The sequence below is a fragment of the Urocampus carinirostris genome, chromosome 14, assembly GCF_059441175.1.
Source record: "Urocampus carinirostris isolate Australia breed hairy pipefish chromosome 14, RoL_Ucar_1.0, whole genome shotgun sequence".
Taxonomy (NCBI): domain Eukaryota; kingdom Metazoa; phylum Chordata; class Actinopteri; order Syngnathiformes; family Syngnathidae; genus Urocampus; species Urocampus carinirostris.
Window position 1 is genome coordinate 36,845,160 of NC_142362.1, and position 18,650 is coordinate 36,863,809.

Here is an 18,650-nt window from a genome sequence, read left to right on the forward strand (position 1 = left end):
GAAAATAATTTTCCTGCATAGTTTGTGAATAAATGTGTTTAAGAAAGACGCCCTTGTCATCTGTGATTATAATGTGTGGGGTAGGAAAATAATGTAGAATGGAGAATGAAGTATAATACTGAAAAAAATAAATTTGGAGTTGATATCCTTCTACTGATCTGGCCTGCCTGAGAACAGAACGTCTGTGATCCGGCCCCAGAACCAAACTGAGTTTGACATCACTGCTTTAATTCATATGCTAAAAATTTTCTTGCTTACAGTTTCTTTTGAGCTAAAAAAAAAAAAAAAAAAAAAAAAAAAAAAAGCGTTATCACATCTCAACAACTGGCAGAACTTACCAGAGAAGAAGTTCTTTGCTCGAAGGTAGCTGACACTCAGTCGCAGGATGGAAAGTTTGTCCAGACTAGCAGTGACCTCCTCAGGAAATGGTAGAAGGCCAGCCAACCTCTCCAGCTCCCCATTGAGGCGATCCCTGTGCCTCTTGGACGGATTGGACTTTGCTCCCTCATTGGATGGCTGTTTGACCCTACGGGTGAAATGTATTAAAGTCAAGGCCTGCGGGCCACATTCGGCCTACGGGAAGATTTTCTACGGCGCCTGAGATGATCTTGATACACTAATGCAGGGGGCGCAAACCTTTTCCACCTAAAGAGCTATATAAAGGTTTTTTCAGGGATTTACACCCCAAACTGTGTTTGTTATTGTGACACCTGGACTGTAAGCTGTAGTTATAATTGGACCAAACCTAATCATTAACAAGTGTTGTCTTAGCTTTGCAAATGTGTCAATCAGCACCACATGCAACAACAAATTAAAGAATTGCGCAATTACTATTTTATCTCTGGGCCATATTTACTCATGAAAAGAGCCACATGTGGCTCACGAGCCACAGGTTACCAGGCCCTCCACTAATGTATCATACACCAGAAATCCTGGTTTATTTTTTCTTTTACTGTACAATAATTGCCATTTCAGAAAGTGTTGTCTTTGGTTAATAGATTTTTGCACTTTATTAGATTTTGTTTCAATCAAATTATGTTTGAAGTGTATTTAGCCCACTTTTGTTCAACAAAAATCAAATTATACTACTAATGGCAACTAAATACGAGCGAATGCCATCACTGATGCTATTTCTAGCCCCAATGTTCTCCATTTTTTTTTATAATACAAAATTAAAAATTAATACACACAGTACGCCACAAAAATAATTACTTTATGTAGTGGGATATGATCATCTTTATTGTCATTGCTTTAGGGGTGCAAGCTACAAGTAGCACAACACGACCTGTATTAGCATAATAATCTACTATTAGTATCTTGGGTTGCTCACTTAAAACATTGGGAAAATGAATACACTGATTATAAGAAGTGCTTTTTTTTAAATTTTGGGCTGTTGTCAGCCAGGACTGAGCACACATATAGTTGTAGCAGTTAACTGTTAGCTTAAAATTGTCTACCATCGCCTGAGGTGTTACCAGATGTGACTAGCGCGACATAAGCAACTACCATGAGCATTTCCTTTCCTTTTCAAAATTTTATCAGTCTTATAGTCAAGATTTTGATCCAGCTTTACCGTCCATTTGACTCCATTGACCACCCCTGCTATATAGTTGGAAGAAAACTGTGTGGATAAGACAAGAACAGTTGTGCATTCAATTTAAACATAAAGCACTATAGCACAGTACAAAGGTATTTTAAGGCTTTGTATCAACAAGAATATGTATTTCTCACTTGACAACAAAATAATTACTCCATGAGACTACAGGTAGCATCTAATGTTGAACAAGAACTTGTTTGTAAAGCGCACAATGCGGTCAATAGAAAGTGTGAAGCACTTTGGGAGGTCTTCAGTGACTTGAAAGCGCTATATAAATGCAAACCGTTTACATAAGGAGGCTATCAAACTGTGAAAAAAGTCAAATGTTGACCAGTTAGCTCTAATAAGTACATCCAAATTTTTGCGACTAGATTGCTATATAACAATGGGCAGCACGGCGACGCCTGTGCGCCACAGTTCTGAGGTCATGAGATCGAAACTCCTGTGTGGAGTTTGCATGTTCTCCCCGTGCTTGCATGGGTTTTTCCGGTTTCCTCCCACATTCCAAAATCACGCATGTCAGGTTAATTGGCCGGTCCAAATTGTCCCTAGGTGTGAATGAGCGAGCGAATTAAGCAAACATTTTGATTGTGTTAAAAAATGGGCAGAAAGGACAGGCCAGGAGGAAAAAAAATATTGATTTTATTAAAAAAAAAACATACACCAATAAAGTCTGCAATACCTCGGAAATACATAAGGGAAAAATAGAATGTAGGACTATCAAATACTTCTCATATCATTGCTGCTATTTAAAAATGGCATCTCTTCATTTTTGGGCCTTTTTTATTCCATTCAGGAGAACAGCAGTGACAAAATGCATTTGTGATCTAATAAACATGCAGACATCTGCACTTATATTTAAACAAATTGGTTTTGCAACTCCCTTTTTGAGCATAAAAAAAACGATTTTTTGCATTGAAAACTCCCCAAAATGTGGCTTAATATTTTGATGGATGAAATAAGTACCTGATTTAAAACGTGGCAACTGAATAAAAGATGTAGCCATAAATAGACCATTTAAACAAATTGGTTTTGAAATCCTTGAGAGTACACAAAAGGTAATAAACAACGTCCCATTTTTAAACAATTTGATCGTATGCATTGAAAAACTACAATATTATGTGGGACGTTCGGAACAATAGTCCAACTAAAACCAACACTTTTTTTATTAAAAAGACTTTATTAACCATTTTATACTTATCATTATTCTAAAAGCCTGACGGGCCACATGCAGTCCACGGGCAGTAGATTGCCCACCATTGCTTTATGTTTTTGCCCAAGAAAAATGTTTTGGAAAATTCGAGATTACAAATGGATCTGATTGCCCTAAAACCAGTAAATTCTAGCTGTAAATGTTTGAGTTTAGTTTCTAACACAGGTCTGTAAAAAATAGGTGTATGCACCCTGTGTTCCTTCATTTTATAAATATAATAGAAAGTTTATTGACCAATCCAAACTACGTTTAAAAATATTCATTTCGGATTTATCTTTGGGAACTCTGTAAAACTGCCATAAATATGACGAAAAAAACTTTTTTTAGCACATTAGATAAAAAGTGAGTATTTAGCACATAGAGATTTTCAAGTGAATGGTCAAAAACATTTAGATTGCTTGTTTTGTATACATGTAATATAATACGGTATACTATGTCTAAAAAAACAGGCAAAAATCAACGTTTTCTTTCTCAAGTAAAAGAAAAGTGTCTTTATCAGTACAGTCTATCATGAACCGTGTTTAGACAGCATTTGTGATGGATTCTGCACTGCTGGCCTTTATCTTCCAGCCTTTTTTATTTGTTTTCAAATAACATGTCATGTCAAATATGTTCACTGCAGCGGATGCATTCAGCAGCTTTAAAAAAAACTTCTACAAGTAACAAAAAACACCCACAGCCTCTGCAATCAAATTGTATTTTAAAAAAGGGGAGAGAATACAGTCCTCCATATTTGGAATAGAACATTTTTTTTAAAACGTATGTGGAAAAAAAATTGTTGAAATTTTCCCCAAAACAACAAGATTGAGGTTCATTTATTTGCTTTCTTTGTCCCCTTTTTTTCTCCTTCGTTCCACCTTTCTCCATTTTCTTCGTTGATTCCCATGGGGAAAACAACAATTTTCATTCTGACAAAACATGGTACTATTTATACAAAGTAATATTATTTTTCATTGCACTATTCTTATAACTCGGGCCAGTCTCTTAGCGCTACGTTGTAAATATGTTTTCCTATTAAGTCTAAGCTTAAAACTCACTTCTACTCTATAGCATACGAATAACCTAAACTTCTTATATGTAATAACTTGTGAAGCCCTTTGAGACTATTTGTGATTAAGGGCTATACAAATAAAAATGACTTGACTTGACTTGACTATTTATCCTGACAGCTTTTTTTCATTTTTTTTCTCTTTAGATTCTTTATAAAACGTTTACCTTGAGACTGACACGTACATTCTATTTGCATCAGACGTTTCGCAAAGTTAATATTGATGACAATAAAGACAATTAAATTTAATGGAATTCAGTTCTAATATAGCCCTTAATTTTGAGTGTTGTTTTTTCGTATGTTTTCAAAAATTCAAATAAGCATAATCACCCACAATCCCAATCAACACCTTTAAGGAGCACAAAAAAAAGCAATCTAACGATTTAAATGCACCTTCGATATGTTAAAATAATGTGCATTTTTGCTTTTATGTTTTCGTGCGTATTTGTTTTGAAGGTCAAAATCCGGCCTTGGAAATGACAGGCCCTCCGATGCATAATCCTCAAGCATTAGCGCAGTTTGGTGCACAACATTGACTGCAAAGCTCGTTTGGAATGTAAACAAACAACACTTTCGATGCCATTCGATTATAATAGGATATATTTTTGAAGAACAATAGAAAAACATATTTAACGTACGTAAAATTGCATTTTTGGGGAAAGTATCGTTTTCATGTTCTGCAGCAAACAATACAAATTGAAACGAAATATATATATATGTATATTTTAGGAGTGACATACTATTTGAAATATAAATATAAATGTAATGAAATAAAGGAATAAACTTACGCTCGTTGGACGGGTTTTCTCCTCTTGCGTCCTGCATACATGACGCTATTGCTTATGTAAGCCTAGTGAGCCGCAAACACCCTGCGCCTTTTGCTGCGCTACATGGACGACCAATATTCCTATATTCGGCCTCTATTTCAACAAAATCAACCCTTTAAAGCATTTTCTATTCAAATAAAGTAAATGTAGGAAAACTGCAGTCGATGCCGTCGGGAGGAGTTCCAAAACAGAAACGATTTCTTCTCGTTTATAATCTCGGGGGGAAAAAAGCTTTGGAAAGGTAGAAATAATCCACAATAGTTGTCTCCTTTGGATGGACGCACTTGTTCCAGCACGAGACATAAATTGCAACCTTTATTCGTCACAAAAGATGTTCCAGGTATTGTGCAAAAGGAAAAAGAGTAAGAAAAACGCTTTCAATAAGCGCGCCACGCTTTATAAAAAAAGAAAATGAATAGAAAGGGGGTTAAAGAAGCCAAGTGAAAAATGTGGTATGCGCCAAGATGGGCGATGCGCTGCAAAACATTAGAGGCCCGGATGCAAACTGCAGTGGAGTAGGGAAGTGTCATTTGCGAACAAAACAGCCTTATAGACCGACTCTTTGAAGTGATCAACCAGTGTCGGCACTCTTCGAAACGCTCTCTCTTACTCTCTCTCTCTCGCTTTATTCCTCCCCTTTCTCTCCGTGCCGTCTCCTCCCTTACATTCTCTCTCTCTCTCTCTCTCTCTCTCTCTCTCTTCTCTCTCTCTCTCTCTCTCTCTTGCTTTTAATATCTCTCTTTCTCTCTGTGGCTTTCTCTCTGAGTGTCCTTCTCTCTCTTTGTTTCTCTCCCCCTCTGTGTCTTTCTCTTTCTCTCATTCTCTCTCTCCTCTCTTTCTTACCCTATTATCTAGATATCCATCTCAGTCTGTCTTTTTCTCACTCTCTTTCTCATAGTCAATATAGATAAATACAGCATGTGTTGCATTCATTAAGGCCTGTGTAAGATTTAAAATCTTTTCCGGCTCCAGGCAAATTGGTTTTCATTTTTGGAGTGTGTGTGTGGTTCTCCTTTATCTCATCTCATCTCATCTCATCAGCTGCACCGCTTATCCTCAGTAGGGTCGCAGGGATGCTGGAGCCCATCCCAGCAATCATCGGGCAGTGGGCAAGGGACACCATGAACTGGTTGCCAGCCAATCGCAGGGCACACGGGGACAGACAACTCACTCGCTCAGTCACACCTAGGGACAATTTGGACCGGCACACATATAAGTGCATTGTCATTGTGAGTTTGTGAATGGATCTTTTTAAGATAGTGTTCTGTTGACTGAATGATAATGATTTTGAAACGAGAATAATTTTCAACTGAATGTGTTCAAACAACTTCATACAGTTTAATTGCTTTCATGAAAATGTCACAAGTTCGTATGTTGATCGGCGAGATTTTATTTAAAATAAAAATGTATCATCTGTGTAAAATGTCCAAGCTTAAGCTTTCCCCCTGCAGCCTATCCATTCTCTTTTTCTGGCGGTTCTTATTTAAATGATTTCTTCACCTCTTGATTTGACTGTTTCCTTGTCCCTAAAATGAAAAGAGGAAAATACATTGCCAACATCATGTTAAAAAATGGCTTACGTGCTAAAGTTCTTATCTGGAACAGCACACATATAAGTGCCGAATGTGGGAGGAAACGGGAGTGCCCAGAGGAAACCCACGCAAGCACGGGGAGAACATACAAACTCCGCACAGTAAGGCCGGGAGCTGGATTTGAACCCACTTAGGAGGTTCCCACGACCTCAGAACTGTGCCGCACGTGCGCTAACCACTGCGCCGCCGTGCTGCCGGTTCTCCTTTATGGGTAACAATAAATAATTAACTAAATAATCTAAATAGCCTTAAGTGGTGGCTTTTTTTCAGGTGGTCGAGCTGAAAAAGCCAGTTCTCAAAATAGAGCTGGAATTCCCATGCCTACGGTGGAGGGAGAGGATGGGAGGGAGCGTGTGTGTGCGTGTGTGTGTGTGTGTGTGTGTGTGTGTGTGTGTGTGTGTGTGTGTGTGTGTGTGTGTGTGTGTGTGTGTGTGTGTGTGTGTGTGTGTGTGTGCGTGCGTGCGTGTGTGTGTGTGTGTGTGTGTGGAGCGCGGGGGGCCTGGTAGGGGGCGGGAGTTGGTGTGGGGGGGAGTGTTCCGGTGCATGCCATTGGCGGGTACACTCTGCACAGATTGTCGACGTAGCAGGAGCTGGTCAACTCACTCCGGCGTGCGCACTCCCGAGCGAACCTTCAGGACCAATGAGCGCGAAGCATGGGCGATGAGGGTTTTATAGGTGAATGTGGGTGAGGGGTGACATTCATACCTATCAAATTATTTAATAGGTTTTTCTTTATAATTTCAAATTATGCTCGCTTTATAAACGTTTTTCGTACGGGAATTTAAAAGGCAAAAAAGGCGGGTTTTTTTGGTCTGACAAATCTTGTCATGCCCGTTTAGACGCTGATCTGGTTCGTCTCGGTCACTGTTGGCAGACGACAATGTAATCGTAGATATTTAAAATTGTTGCTAAAAAGGTTATTATCGACCATACTTTGATTTCTTAAAATGAATTTGTGTTTGCAATCATATTGTGCTTATTCTACATAGTCTGTGTTGCTGTCAGTAAGAGGTGCTGCGTTGCGTTTGTGAAGTGTATTATCGCTTAGTGAAAGAAATTGCAATCATTAATAAAGGAAGCAATTCGCTAAAGTTGACAGGTATGGTAAGACTGAAAATTTGATTGATATATTTGCGTTGATATGTTTTTAACTCACTATTTTAATTTAGTTTTCAAACACTTTCCATGCAAAATTAAACAAAACAGGCCACTTAACGAGGAGTGTGGTGTAAATGTACTATGATTACAGAGATGTTACGGATTCTGGTTGTGATGCTCATGGCTTTAATTGTTGCATCCCAAATTATATTGTGTATACATGCCAACCGTTTAACATTAAAAAAGCGATAGGTATTATTGCACACCCTAATGTCTCACAAATATTTTTTAAAAATCTTGTCATTTTGAAGCTGGAAGTGGGAAACACTAAAACAAAAACTTGGACTAAAATTCTAGTCTCGAATCAAGATTGTTAATTCGAAAAGTCTGGAAATTAAAAAATAAAATAAAACTGTAGGTGTTTTGAGGGGGGAAAAGCAGTAGTTCAATGCGTAAAATGGTAGTATTGGTGAGTATGCAATATTAGGGGCCGGTCACACAGACATTTGCGGCTGAATCACGGCCAGAAATTTCCGACTTTGAGGCGGACGCTATAGGACGCATTGAAATCGCCATTCAGACGAGTTACGGTAGTGCATAACACGAGGTCGGTAATTCGCGCGCGGGTGGCGGCGCGAAAAAATTTTGCGCTGATCAATTCTTGAGAGCGCGTGGACACAGCCTTTCACGAGTTTATCGAGGCTGGGCCGCGGCCGTAAACTTCTGGCCGTGAAGCAGATGTCGTTGGGCGCTGTTGGACGTCTTGAGACCGCCATATAGACGAGATAGAGCAGTGCTTTACTCGCGGTCGGAAATTTTCACGTGGTTGGCCGCGTTCAAAACTTTTGAGCTGCTCAAAAGTTTGAGCACGTGTTAAACCGCGTGCCGCACACGTGGTCAACACGAGGTAATGACGCGGAAATGACGCGGAACGACGTGCTCTGGCCGCGGCCAGGGCGTAGTTACACATGGGTAGGACGGGAAATTTCAGCGGGTAATCGTGGGCGGAGCATGGTAATAGCATGTTCTGCGCCTGTATCGCGGTGTTATTACGTGAAATTAGCGTGTTACGCATGTGACAGTCAAACGCCTTTCTCCGCGTATATACAGCGCGATTTGCCGAGCACACCATTGTGCTCGTGACGTCAAGGGGGTGAACATGGATCACCGTCAGCGTAGTTTCTCTTCATTTCGAATATATCTTTCGGTGCATTGTCAATGGTCGTAGCAAGGCTTTGATGCTAGGACCTTAGCTTGGCCTAGAAAAAATGTTAAAACGTCATATCGTCACGTCATATTGTCAAATATAAAAAAATTGTGAATATGCTTGATGGCTGTGTTTTGCTGCTGTTGGTGTCGGTGGGTTTGTTCAGACCGAGGACAATCGACTTTGGCCTGGACGGATCTATTGACACTAACAAAGATGTTATATAATGAAATTGTGAATATGTTTGATTTTCGAGAAGGTTTGTTCAAACCTCACTTTGTGTTTGCTGTTAAAAACGTAATATTGGAATATAATATTGTGAATGTGCTTAATTGCTGTTGAGATTGTCATGATTGTTTTCTGTTTTTAGTGTCAATAAATTTGTTCAAACCAAAAAAAAAAAGATGGAATAAGAGCTTGCTCTGTCCACTCCACGCACCGGCCCGGTATTGCAGTACCTCCGGGAACGGTGCATTCGCAATGATCGCAGCAAGGCTTTAGGGCTAGGACCTTAGCTTGGCCTTTTGGCTGAGAGTAAGTGTAGGCTTTGTAGCGTATTTTGAACTGACTGATAACGGATAATGGATAATGAATAACGAAGATAGAACAATAACCCTTAAAAACCCCAAACCCCAGACTGGCAGACCCTTCAAGACTCGTATGATTCACGAGCACAATGGTGGGAAATGACAAAGAAACGAACACAGACCTTTTTTAAAAATGCAGGGAAAAACAAGAAACTTAAAGAGATGAAACGCATGTCGGGACTACAAAGAAGACTCCAATTTCATCCTAACAGAAAAGGGGATGGACTTTAATGATGAAATCAAAGAGACCAAACAAGAACTAAACGCTTTGGCGGAAATAAAGAGCAAAGGCATCATAATAAGAAGCAGAGAAAGAGAAATAGAAGAAGGGGAAAAATGTACACGCTATTTTTTTAAAAAAATTATGGGCAAAAATGAGGGGCTTTTTAAACTTCAAAACGAAAACGGGCAAATAACAAAGGAAAGTAGTGAAATAACCAGATTGGTCGAAGACTACTACAAAAAATTATTTGAAAAGAAAGAAACATATGAGAATGAAATGGGGCATGTATTAGATCATATTTCAAGATCAGTGCGTCAAGACCCCTTTTTAACATCGGACTTTACCCAAGACCAACTGAATGATTGCATAAAGACTATGAAAAAAGGCAAATCACCCGGGGAGGACGGACTCAACCTCGAATTTTACCGGACTTTTTGGGATATTTTAGCACCAGATCTGTTAACTGTTTTTAACGAATTTTCCAGTCGAGACCATATGCCAGACAGTTTCAGAATAGGGATAGTTACTCTATTGCACAAAAAAGGAGACAAAATTGACTTAAAAAACTGGCGACCCATAACGCTTTTAAACGTGGACTGTAAAATTTTCAGCAAGCTTCTAGCAACACGAATGTCTGTTGTCTTGGGAGACTTGGTTGATCCAGACCAAACCTGTGCCATTGTGGGAAGGAAGATCAGCGACAGTCTCATGCTGATCCGTGACACCATTTGTTATGCAAGAGACAGAAACATGCGACTAGCGGTCCTAAACCTAGACTTTGAAAAAGCCTTTGATCGAGTCTCGCACCAATACCTCTTCAGGGTATTGCAAAAATGTGGTTTTCCCCAAAAATACATCAAGTGGGTAGGACTGCTATACCGAGACATCTACAGCAAATTCATGATTAACGGGAATTTATCGGAAGCAATCGAGATCAACTGCGGTGTACGTCAAGGTTGCCCTATGTCTCCCCTTCTCTATGTTCTTTGCATTGAACCTTTGGCACAAATGTTAAGAAAAGATAGATTTGTCGAAGGCATCAATATCCCAGGAAGTGGGGGACAAATTACCAAGTGTGTTTTGTACATGGATGATTTTAATATTTTATGTACTGACCGTGCATCTGTTGGAAGAGCCCTTGACTTGACTGACCTGTTTGGAAGGGCGTCTGGGTCAAGGCTAAATAGAGAAAAATCACAAGTGAAGTTTTATGGAATGTGGAAAGAGACAGAAAAGGCAGGACTCCCGCTGACGGTGTTAAAGACAGACCAGAAAATCCTAGGGATAAAATTCAATGCGGATGGAGGAGGCGAGACCAACTGGGATGACGTGACAAGGAAAGTTAAGCAAAAACTTGTTTTTTGGTCACTAAGAAAACTGACAATAGAAGGGAAGGTCCTAATCATCAAAGCGATCATCCTCCCAATGCTTTTGTCAATCAGTTTAATTTTTATGCCTAAAAGAAACGTGCTGTTACAACTGGACCGAGCCATCTTTCGCTTTGTCTGGGGCTCAAAGTGGGAAAGGATAAAAAGAGATACAATGAAAAAGAAAAAGGAAAAAGGGGGGAAAGGAGTGCCTGACCTCCAGCTTTTCCTGGGAAGCAAATATGTCTCTCTCCACTTCCAAAACGCTGTGGGCCCACCCAACAACCCGAAAAGTCAAGCAATGACCCGGTTTTGGATGGGCTCATATTTGCGGAAGCTAAAGCTTGTACCAAACAATCGTTTGATTCCAGTTTCATTTAACTTGCCACCAACACATCTCTTTATTCGGGATTTTTTGAAGAAGTTTGATTTGGAAACACAAGAATGTCACACTTTACAAAACCACAGGGCCCTTATTGCTATTGTGCAAAAGCGAGCTACAGTAAGCCCTGTGCGGGGGCTTGCGTTTGGCGAATCCACAACGGTTTGGAGCAACGTCAATCATCCTGCCCTCCCAAACAGACTACGAGACTTGTCATGGATGGTGGCTCGTGAAGTTCTCCCAGTCAGAGCCATGATGCACCGCCGAGGAATGTCAGCGACTTCGACGTGCCCTCGGCCTGGCTGTGGCGCCCGGGAGTCGGTGGGGCACCTTTTTTGTGAGTGCAGCGCTGCCCAGGTCTTGTGGACAATGGCCGAACAACTAGGAAAGTTCCCGGACTTGCCAGCAGGAGAGGTCCCTGATGCACAGTACGTGCTTTACGGGGTGGGTCGGTCGAGGGGGCCTCGGAACGACTTTGCCGGGGACTGGCTCGCTCTCGCCGCCATCAAGGACGCCATCTGGACCTCCAGAAACCTGCTGGTATGGAGGTGCAGGCAGATCCCCCCCGTGGCTGTGCTCCAAATGGCTGCAGATACCATACAATCTGCGAGCGGCGGGCCTAGGACGCAGCCATAAAGAAGACTCGTCTGCACCCACCCGGAGGGGGGAGCCGGAGCTACACTGTGGGAGTCCCGGTAGCAACGGCCTGGGTTGTGGAACCCAGAAGGGAGAGGACCCACGAAGAAGGGAGAGGACCCACACAGAGGACTGGAAGAATGCTGCTTGGGAGGGTGGGATGGCAGAGCTATGCCCTTGCACAATAGTATTGCCTTTTACATGCTGGTTAACTACTGTTAAAAGAAAATAACTCTGAAATTGTTTAATTGATGTTGAAAATGTCAGGAAAAAATGTTAAAACGTCATATCGTCACGTCATATTGTCAGATATAAAAAAATTGTGAATATGCTTGATGGCTGTGTTTTGCTGCTGTTGGTGTCGGTGGATTTGTTCAGACCGAGGACAATCGACTTTGGCCTGGACGGATCTATTGACACTAACAAAGATGTGATATAATGAAATTGTGAATATGTTTGATTTTCGAGAAGGTTTGTTCAAACCTCACTTTGTGTTTGCTGTTAAAAACGTAATATTGGAATATAATATTGTGAATGTGCTTAATTGCTGTTGAGATTGTCATGATTGTTTTCTGTTTTTAGTGTCAATAAATTAGTTCAAACCAAAAAAAAATTTTGGGCGAGAGTAAGAGTCCCGGCTCCTAAGCTATGTAATGTGTTATCAACTGATCGATTATGAATAATTAGCAAAATAGATAAAACAATAACCCTCAATAAACCCCTCCCCGTCAGCGTAGGGATCTCGTCTTAACCCATATTTTTTTCTTGGCAATTCTTTCCAAGATAATAAAATAAAAATGATGCCATAGCTTGAAATCTTGATATCCACGGGACTGTGTCAAGCCCGAGATATACATCCCTGCCGAGATTTCCATTTCCTCGCTTCTCCATCCATTTTTCCCTCGTTTTATCTCACTTATAGGGAATGTTATGGCGAACATATAACCAAATCCCCTTCGTCTTGCATTCGTTGGGAATGTAATACAACATAATCCATTCCGTCTTTATTTTTGTTGTGAACGTAATCGAACGGTAAATCCTTCCCCCCTCGCGTGAACGCGCATTCTGCTGCGCTTTCATCAGAAGCGATCGTATTCTATATTAAACGCTTATTAAAACAATAAAGCGAGCTAATTATAATAATTGGGAGATCCTAGTCTATATAACGCGTTTATTTAAACAATAAAGTGCGATCGTATTCTACAAAATGCGTTTGTTAACGCGGATGAAAAGGTCAAAAGCGATCGCAGCAGAATGCGCGTTCACGCGAGGGTGTGGGGGGGTGGGTGTGTTGCGTAGGAGTCGGATTTGGGCACAACACCGGCTCGGGAGCTTTTATACCCGTGGTCCACACGAGAAAATGACGCAAAAATGACGCGATGAGGAAGCGGAACAGTCGCCGGCGTCTTTTTTTCCGGCCATACCACAGACGAACGGCGGGTTGTCAAATTTTGCGCATTTTCCATCCCGGGCAACCACGGGCAAAAAAAAAACGCAAAATTTTTGCCGTGATTCAGCCGCAAATGTCTGTGTGACCGGCCCCTTAGTTTCTTAAGACAAGCTAATGACTGAATGAGGGAATATTATGCACGAGTCGTCAGGAAAATGTGTCTATAATAAAATGGAATATAGATTTAATATTTAATTTTCTAATACACGAGAATACAATTGTAGATTTTACAGTGCGGATGTATGTACAGCAAGGGTCACCAACCTTTGTGAAGCTGATAACTACCTTTTGTTATTGATTGGAACGAAGGGCCACCAGTTTGATAAGCATCTCTAAAATTACAACTTTTTAAGCCATCACTATGTTGTTACATACTGCCATTATTAGAAGTTGAGTTGAGATGGGCTCAGTCAACCACAGTAAGAAAATACATTTCCTAAAAAATTACAATGACCCATCACTGGTGAGCTATTTTCAGAACCTGCCCGCAGTTTACTCAGGTGTTCTTAGGGGGCTACAGTGGTGTGAAAAAAATACTCATCACCTTCCTGATTTTTGTATTTTTTGCATATTTATCACTCTCAGAGGTTTTCGATAAAAAGACCAATTTTAATATCACACAGAGACAACTCAAGGAAATACAAAATGTAGTATTGTAATGTCGAATCCATTTATTAAGGCACAAAAAAAAGTTTAAACCTATCTGGCCCAAAAGGAAAAAGTCATTGCCCCCCTGAACCAAATAGCAAGTTGGGCCACCTTTTGCTGCAATAACAGGAATTAAATGTTTACGATAGTTAGTAATGAGTCTTTCGCAGCGCTTTGGAGGAATTTTGGGACACTCTTTACAAAATTATTTCAAATATTCCATATTGGAGGGTTTTTTTCACATAAAATCCCCGTTTAAGGTCACACACCATAGCATCTCAATTGGATTTAAATCCAGACTTTGACTTGGCCACTCCAGAACCTTCTTTTTTTAATCGTTTTGCCATTCAGAGGTGGACTTGCTGGTGTTCTTGAGCTCCTTGTCCTGCTGCATGATGCAATAGCGCTTACGATTGATGGCACAAACTAATGGCAGGATGTTCCCCTTCAGGATCTTCTGTTAAAAACCAGAATTCATTATGCAGCAAAGCACCCCAAGACCATCACACACCCACACTGAAAAAAAGTTTGTTGAATCTACATGAAAATAATATGAACATCGGTTCCACGTACTAAAGTTATATCTACTCAAAATGATATATTCATGTGCTACAAATTAGATCATAACTTGTTAAACTAACATGACTTTTTATATTAATATAAAACATTTATTGAGTGTTAGGTTTGTTCAATTGTCATATGCAAACATACCTTGATTTGTTATGTTAATTATATTAAATTATCATTAGTTGTACCAACAAAGACAACCTAACCTTCACAGGTAAACCAGGCACTATTGACATTTGCACTATTGCATACTTTGATTATCATTTTGTACATGTTACCATTACTTTCTCATCTCTCATCAGCCGTACCGCTTATCCTCATTAGGGTCGCGGGGGGGCTGGAGCCCATCCCAGCCATCTCCGGGCAGTGGGCAGGGGACACCCTGAACTGGTTGCCAGCCAATCGCAGGGCACACAGGGACAGACAACTCATTCGCTCATTCACACCTAGGGACAATTTGGACCGGCCAATTCACCTGAAATGCATGTTTTTGAAATGTGGGAGAAAACCGGAGTGCCCGGAGGAAACCCACGCAAGCACGGGGAGAACATACAAACTCCGCACAGAAAGTCTGGAGCTGGATTTGAACCCACGACAGGTTCCCATGACATGAACTGTGCCGCACAAGCGCTAACCACTGCGCCGCTGTGCTGCCCTACCATTACTTTTTTCAATCAATTTGTAAACTATTAATTGTATGTTTATATCCCTCTTTTTGATGCAGCCTCATACTTTACTGAAACAACATTTACTAAAAAAAAAGAAAACATGGTGTAGCAGCCCTTGGATCCCTAAAGAGTCTCGACTGATGCTTAAGGTTCTTTATTTTAGTTGTACCAGAATCAGGTTCACTATAGCACCGTGAAATCTTTTGTCAGGGTATACAAACATAAAAACATGTTACCATACAGTCTTCACAGTACATACACAAAACTGCCGCCAACTCGGTAACCCGGAATATTGTACAAACATCAAATTGCACTATTGTGAGGATTAGAACAGGGTTTGGCTTTTCCAAAAGAAAGAAAAACCCCAGCATGCATAAACATACACATGAAAACGTAAAAAGGCACTTTGACTTTACTTTAAAGTGGCAATATCCAAGACTTCAGTGCTGGCTTATTTCGCAACATCGCCCAGCAGTTAAGCAATGACTTTATTTTTGTTTTTGTTTTAAATGAATCATACAAGAAATAAAAAAACACAATAAACGGAGAGCTGGAAAATACGAAAGTGCAAATTTGCCTACTGCAGGTATAAAACATCTGTTTTTTATGACAAATACAAATGAAAACAGGTTAAATCAAGAGTGATGTAGTGCAAAAGGTTCTTATGTACAATCAACTGTAGATATAAAGTGAAAAGAACACATTTAGTTGTTCAAAAAATAAATTAACGTGCAGTGTTGAGAATGTATTAAAATGCTACATAATCTGTGCAAATGCTTTGAAAATAATGGCGTGCTTCCAATCGTATGTATTCACTGTAAAGAAAAACACAACCAACATTTTGTAAGGGAAGAAAATCTGTTTCAGTTCCATACAATATAATACAATAATACAACAGAAAAAAATATCTTTAAAGGCACTTGGAAGCAACATATTCACAAAACCCGCAACACAAAATTTGGAAGAGGTAGAGATTAACAAAAGCATTTACAGTCTGAGGGGGAACTAAGTTGGATAGTGGTTTGATCAAATGCCGAACATCACTGATGAAGCAGAGGGAGGAGGATTTTCACCAGAGGTCAGGAGCATCAATCTACTGATGCTCATTGCTGAACTTGCCGCAGACTTGCCTGGTGACCAGCCTCTGCACTGCGATGTGAGATGGCTCTCTAGAGGTAAAGAGGTTTCGTTTTTTTGGAACTTTTGGAAGCAGTAAAATTGTTTATGGCAGAAAAAAAAAACATACCCCTTGATTTCAGACCCCAACTGGCTAATGGATTTGGCTGTTTTAGTAGACATGCTTTCACACTTGGATAAACTAAACCTGGATCTGCAAGGGGAAATTCAAAACTGTTCCTGATCTGGCACATAGTGTAGTTGATTTTATCAACAAGTTGAAGGTTTTCAGAGTGCACATTCAAAACGGCAATTTATCCCACTTTCCTTCTTTGCGTAGCGCACAGCAGAAGGCTGCCATTAAAATGAATACAGCGCAGTACAGTGGAACCTCGGTTTTCAAACGCCTCTCAGTTCGGACAAATCGGTGTTCCACCAAAAATTTAGAGAAATTCTTGCTTCGCTGTTCGGTCAAAAAATTGGAGTTTGAACACCGGTACGCTAGGGTGCGATGCTGAGCGGCGTACGGGTGTTTTAGCCCCTAATTATGCCTCCGAAGAAAGTCGGTGCAAGCAGGACAGGTGAAAAAAGACAAGTTGTTCGTAAAACTATTGCCTTTAAGAAAGACATAATAGCTAAATATGAAAGAGGTGTACGAATTTCCGATCTTGCTAGTGAATACAGCATGGCTAAATCTACTATCAGTACGATAGTAAAGAATAAGGAGGGTGTGAAATCGAGTGATGCGGCTAAGGAAGTTGGCGCTATAAGCAAGCAACTGCCACAAGTTTTGGAAGAGGTTGAAAAACTTTTGATGATTTTTCTCTCCCCACCGTCCACCACAAAGGTAAGAAATCCTATTCATAATCCTTTTTATATTTTTACACGTTCATGTTAGCGTAATCTTTCGTACGGAAGATTATGCTAACACGAACGTACGATTAGCCTGGGTTAGCTTCATGTTTACGTTTGTGGTAAACATTCAGGGTGTTGGAACGGATTAAAACGATTTTACATTACTTTTAATGGGAAAAACGATTTTCGGTGATCGAACAAATCGGTTTTCGAACAGGGTTCTGGAACGGATTATGGTCGAGAAACGAGGTTCCACTGTACGTGACACTACTTATGAATCTGCACGGGAACTTTACTTCGCGGTTTGAGGACCTGCAGCAGAAAGAAGCACAGATTAGTTTCCACATCGACCCTTTTAATGCAGAGACTGACTGCCTGGAATCCCCGCTTGTCACTGATGAGGCAGCTACTGAACTGGAGTTGATTGAGCTACGCGAAGATCACAGACTGAAATCTCTTTTGAAAGAAGGCCCTGTTACGATTTGGAGAACTGTGCCAACTGAAAAATATCCATGTGTAAAAAGAGCTGCTCTCAAGCTGCTGTCAATGTTCTCGTCAACATATGTCTGCGAGTCCCTGTTTTCTACCTTGAAACACGTGAAATCAAAGGATCGGTCCGTTCTGACTGACAGTCACGTAAAGGAACTGCTACGAGGGGCTACAACTGCTGATTTGCAGAGAATTACCGGAAACAAGAGATGCCAGAAATCCCACTGAGAATATCATCTCATCACTCCAGCAATAGTAATTTAAAACTTAATAAAACATAAACAATAACATTTTTATGCTAAGTATCAAAATGTAATGATAAAATAATCCCAACGTTTGTTCATGCATTCAAATGTTTTTATTTTGCCCTAGTGTAGTTTGGAAAAAAACACCTGACTGAACATGCTTGTGTGAGTATTTTAATATTCAATAATTTACATTTTACAGGATATATATGCGGATCTGAAGTGTGTTCAGTAGTTCAGAGAGCGGAAGATAGACAGTGAGAAAAAGAAAAAAAAGTGTGTGTGTGTGTGTATTGAGATGAGAGAAAGGTGCCTTTGTTTGGAGGCTGTATGTGACCTCCAGGGTAGTTGCTGTGTTAACTCTGGCTAAGCTCCATTTGATGTGTGTATTGAGGGTGGACACTTTCCTTGAAATCATCACAAGACCAATACTTGTCGTATTGTAAAGAGAGGAGTGTGTTATGGAAAATAATAGGGTTTTAATTGTGTGTGTTTGTGTGCGTCTGTCTTCCATGGCAGGTCAGTGCGTGGTGTGGCTCTTTGACTCTCACAGTTAAAAATTTCGGCTCTTTGTGTCAAACTTGTTCGCCACCCCTGCTCTATAACATTACAAAGCTGGCTGAATGATAAAGCATATTACTGAAAAACAAAGCTACACATTGGGCGTTGGTCTGTGAAGCCCTTTGAGACTCCTTGTTATTAAGGGCATCACAAATAAACTTGACTTGATTATAAAGATAAATGAAGTTAAGTTTAGCTTATCCTCAGTAGGGTAGCGGGGGTGCTGGATCCCATCCCAGCTGTCTTCCGGCAGTGGGCAGGGAACACCCTGAAC

At 40.4% G+C, this 18,650-nt stretch overlaps 2 protein-coding genes and 1 long non-coding RNA gene across 3 annotated transcripts in view; 1 reads left to right on the forward strand and 2 right to left on the reverse strand.

Moving 5' to 3' along the window:
• Positions 1-5,164, reverse strand: part of LOC148353346 (aryl hydrocarbon receptor-like) — a 90,266-nt gene extending 85,102 nt beyond the window's left edge. The window contains exons 1-2 of the mRNA XM_088352166.1: positions 4,647-5,164; positions 339-526 (exon numbers count right to left, since the gene is read on the reverse strand). Of these exons, the coding sequence (XP_088208292.1) occupies positions 339-526; positions 4,647-4,687 (229 nt within the window). The 5' untranslated portion in view covers positions 4,688-5,164. The remainder of the gene's footprint in view (positions 1-338; positions 527-4,646) is intronic.
• The window catches only part of LOC148353347 (uncharacterized), a 135,782-nt gene that overhangs the window by 41,792 nt on the left and 75,340 nt on the right, over positions 1-18,650 (forward strand). The gene's annotated exons all lie outside the window — the stretch shown is intronic.
• The window catches only part of LOC148353348 (aryl hydrocarbon receptor-like), a 103,948-nt gene continuing 99,311 nt past the window's right edge, over positions 14,014-18,650 (reverse strand). The window contains exon 11 of the mRNA XM_088352168.1: positions 14,014-14,329. The gene's annotated coding sequence lies outside the window, so the exon portion shown is untranslated. The remainder of the gene's footprint in view (positions 14,330-18,650) is intronic.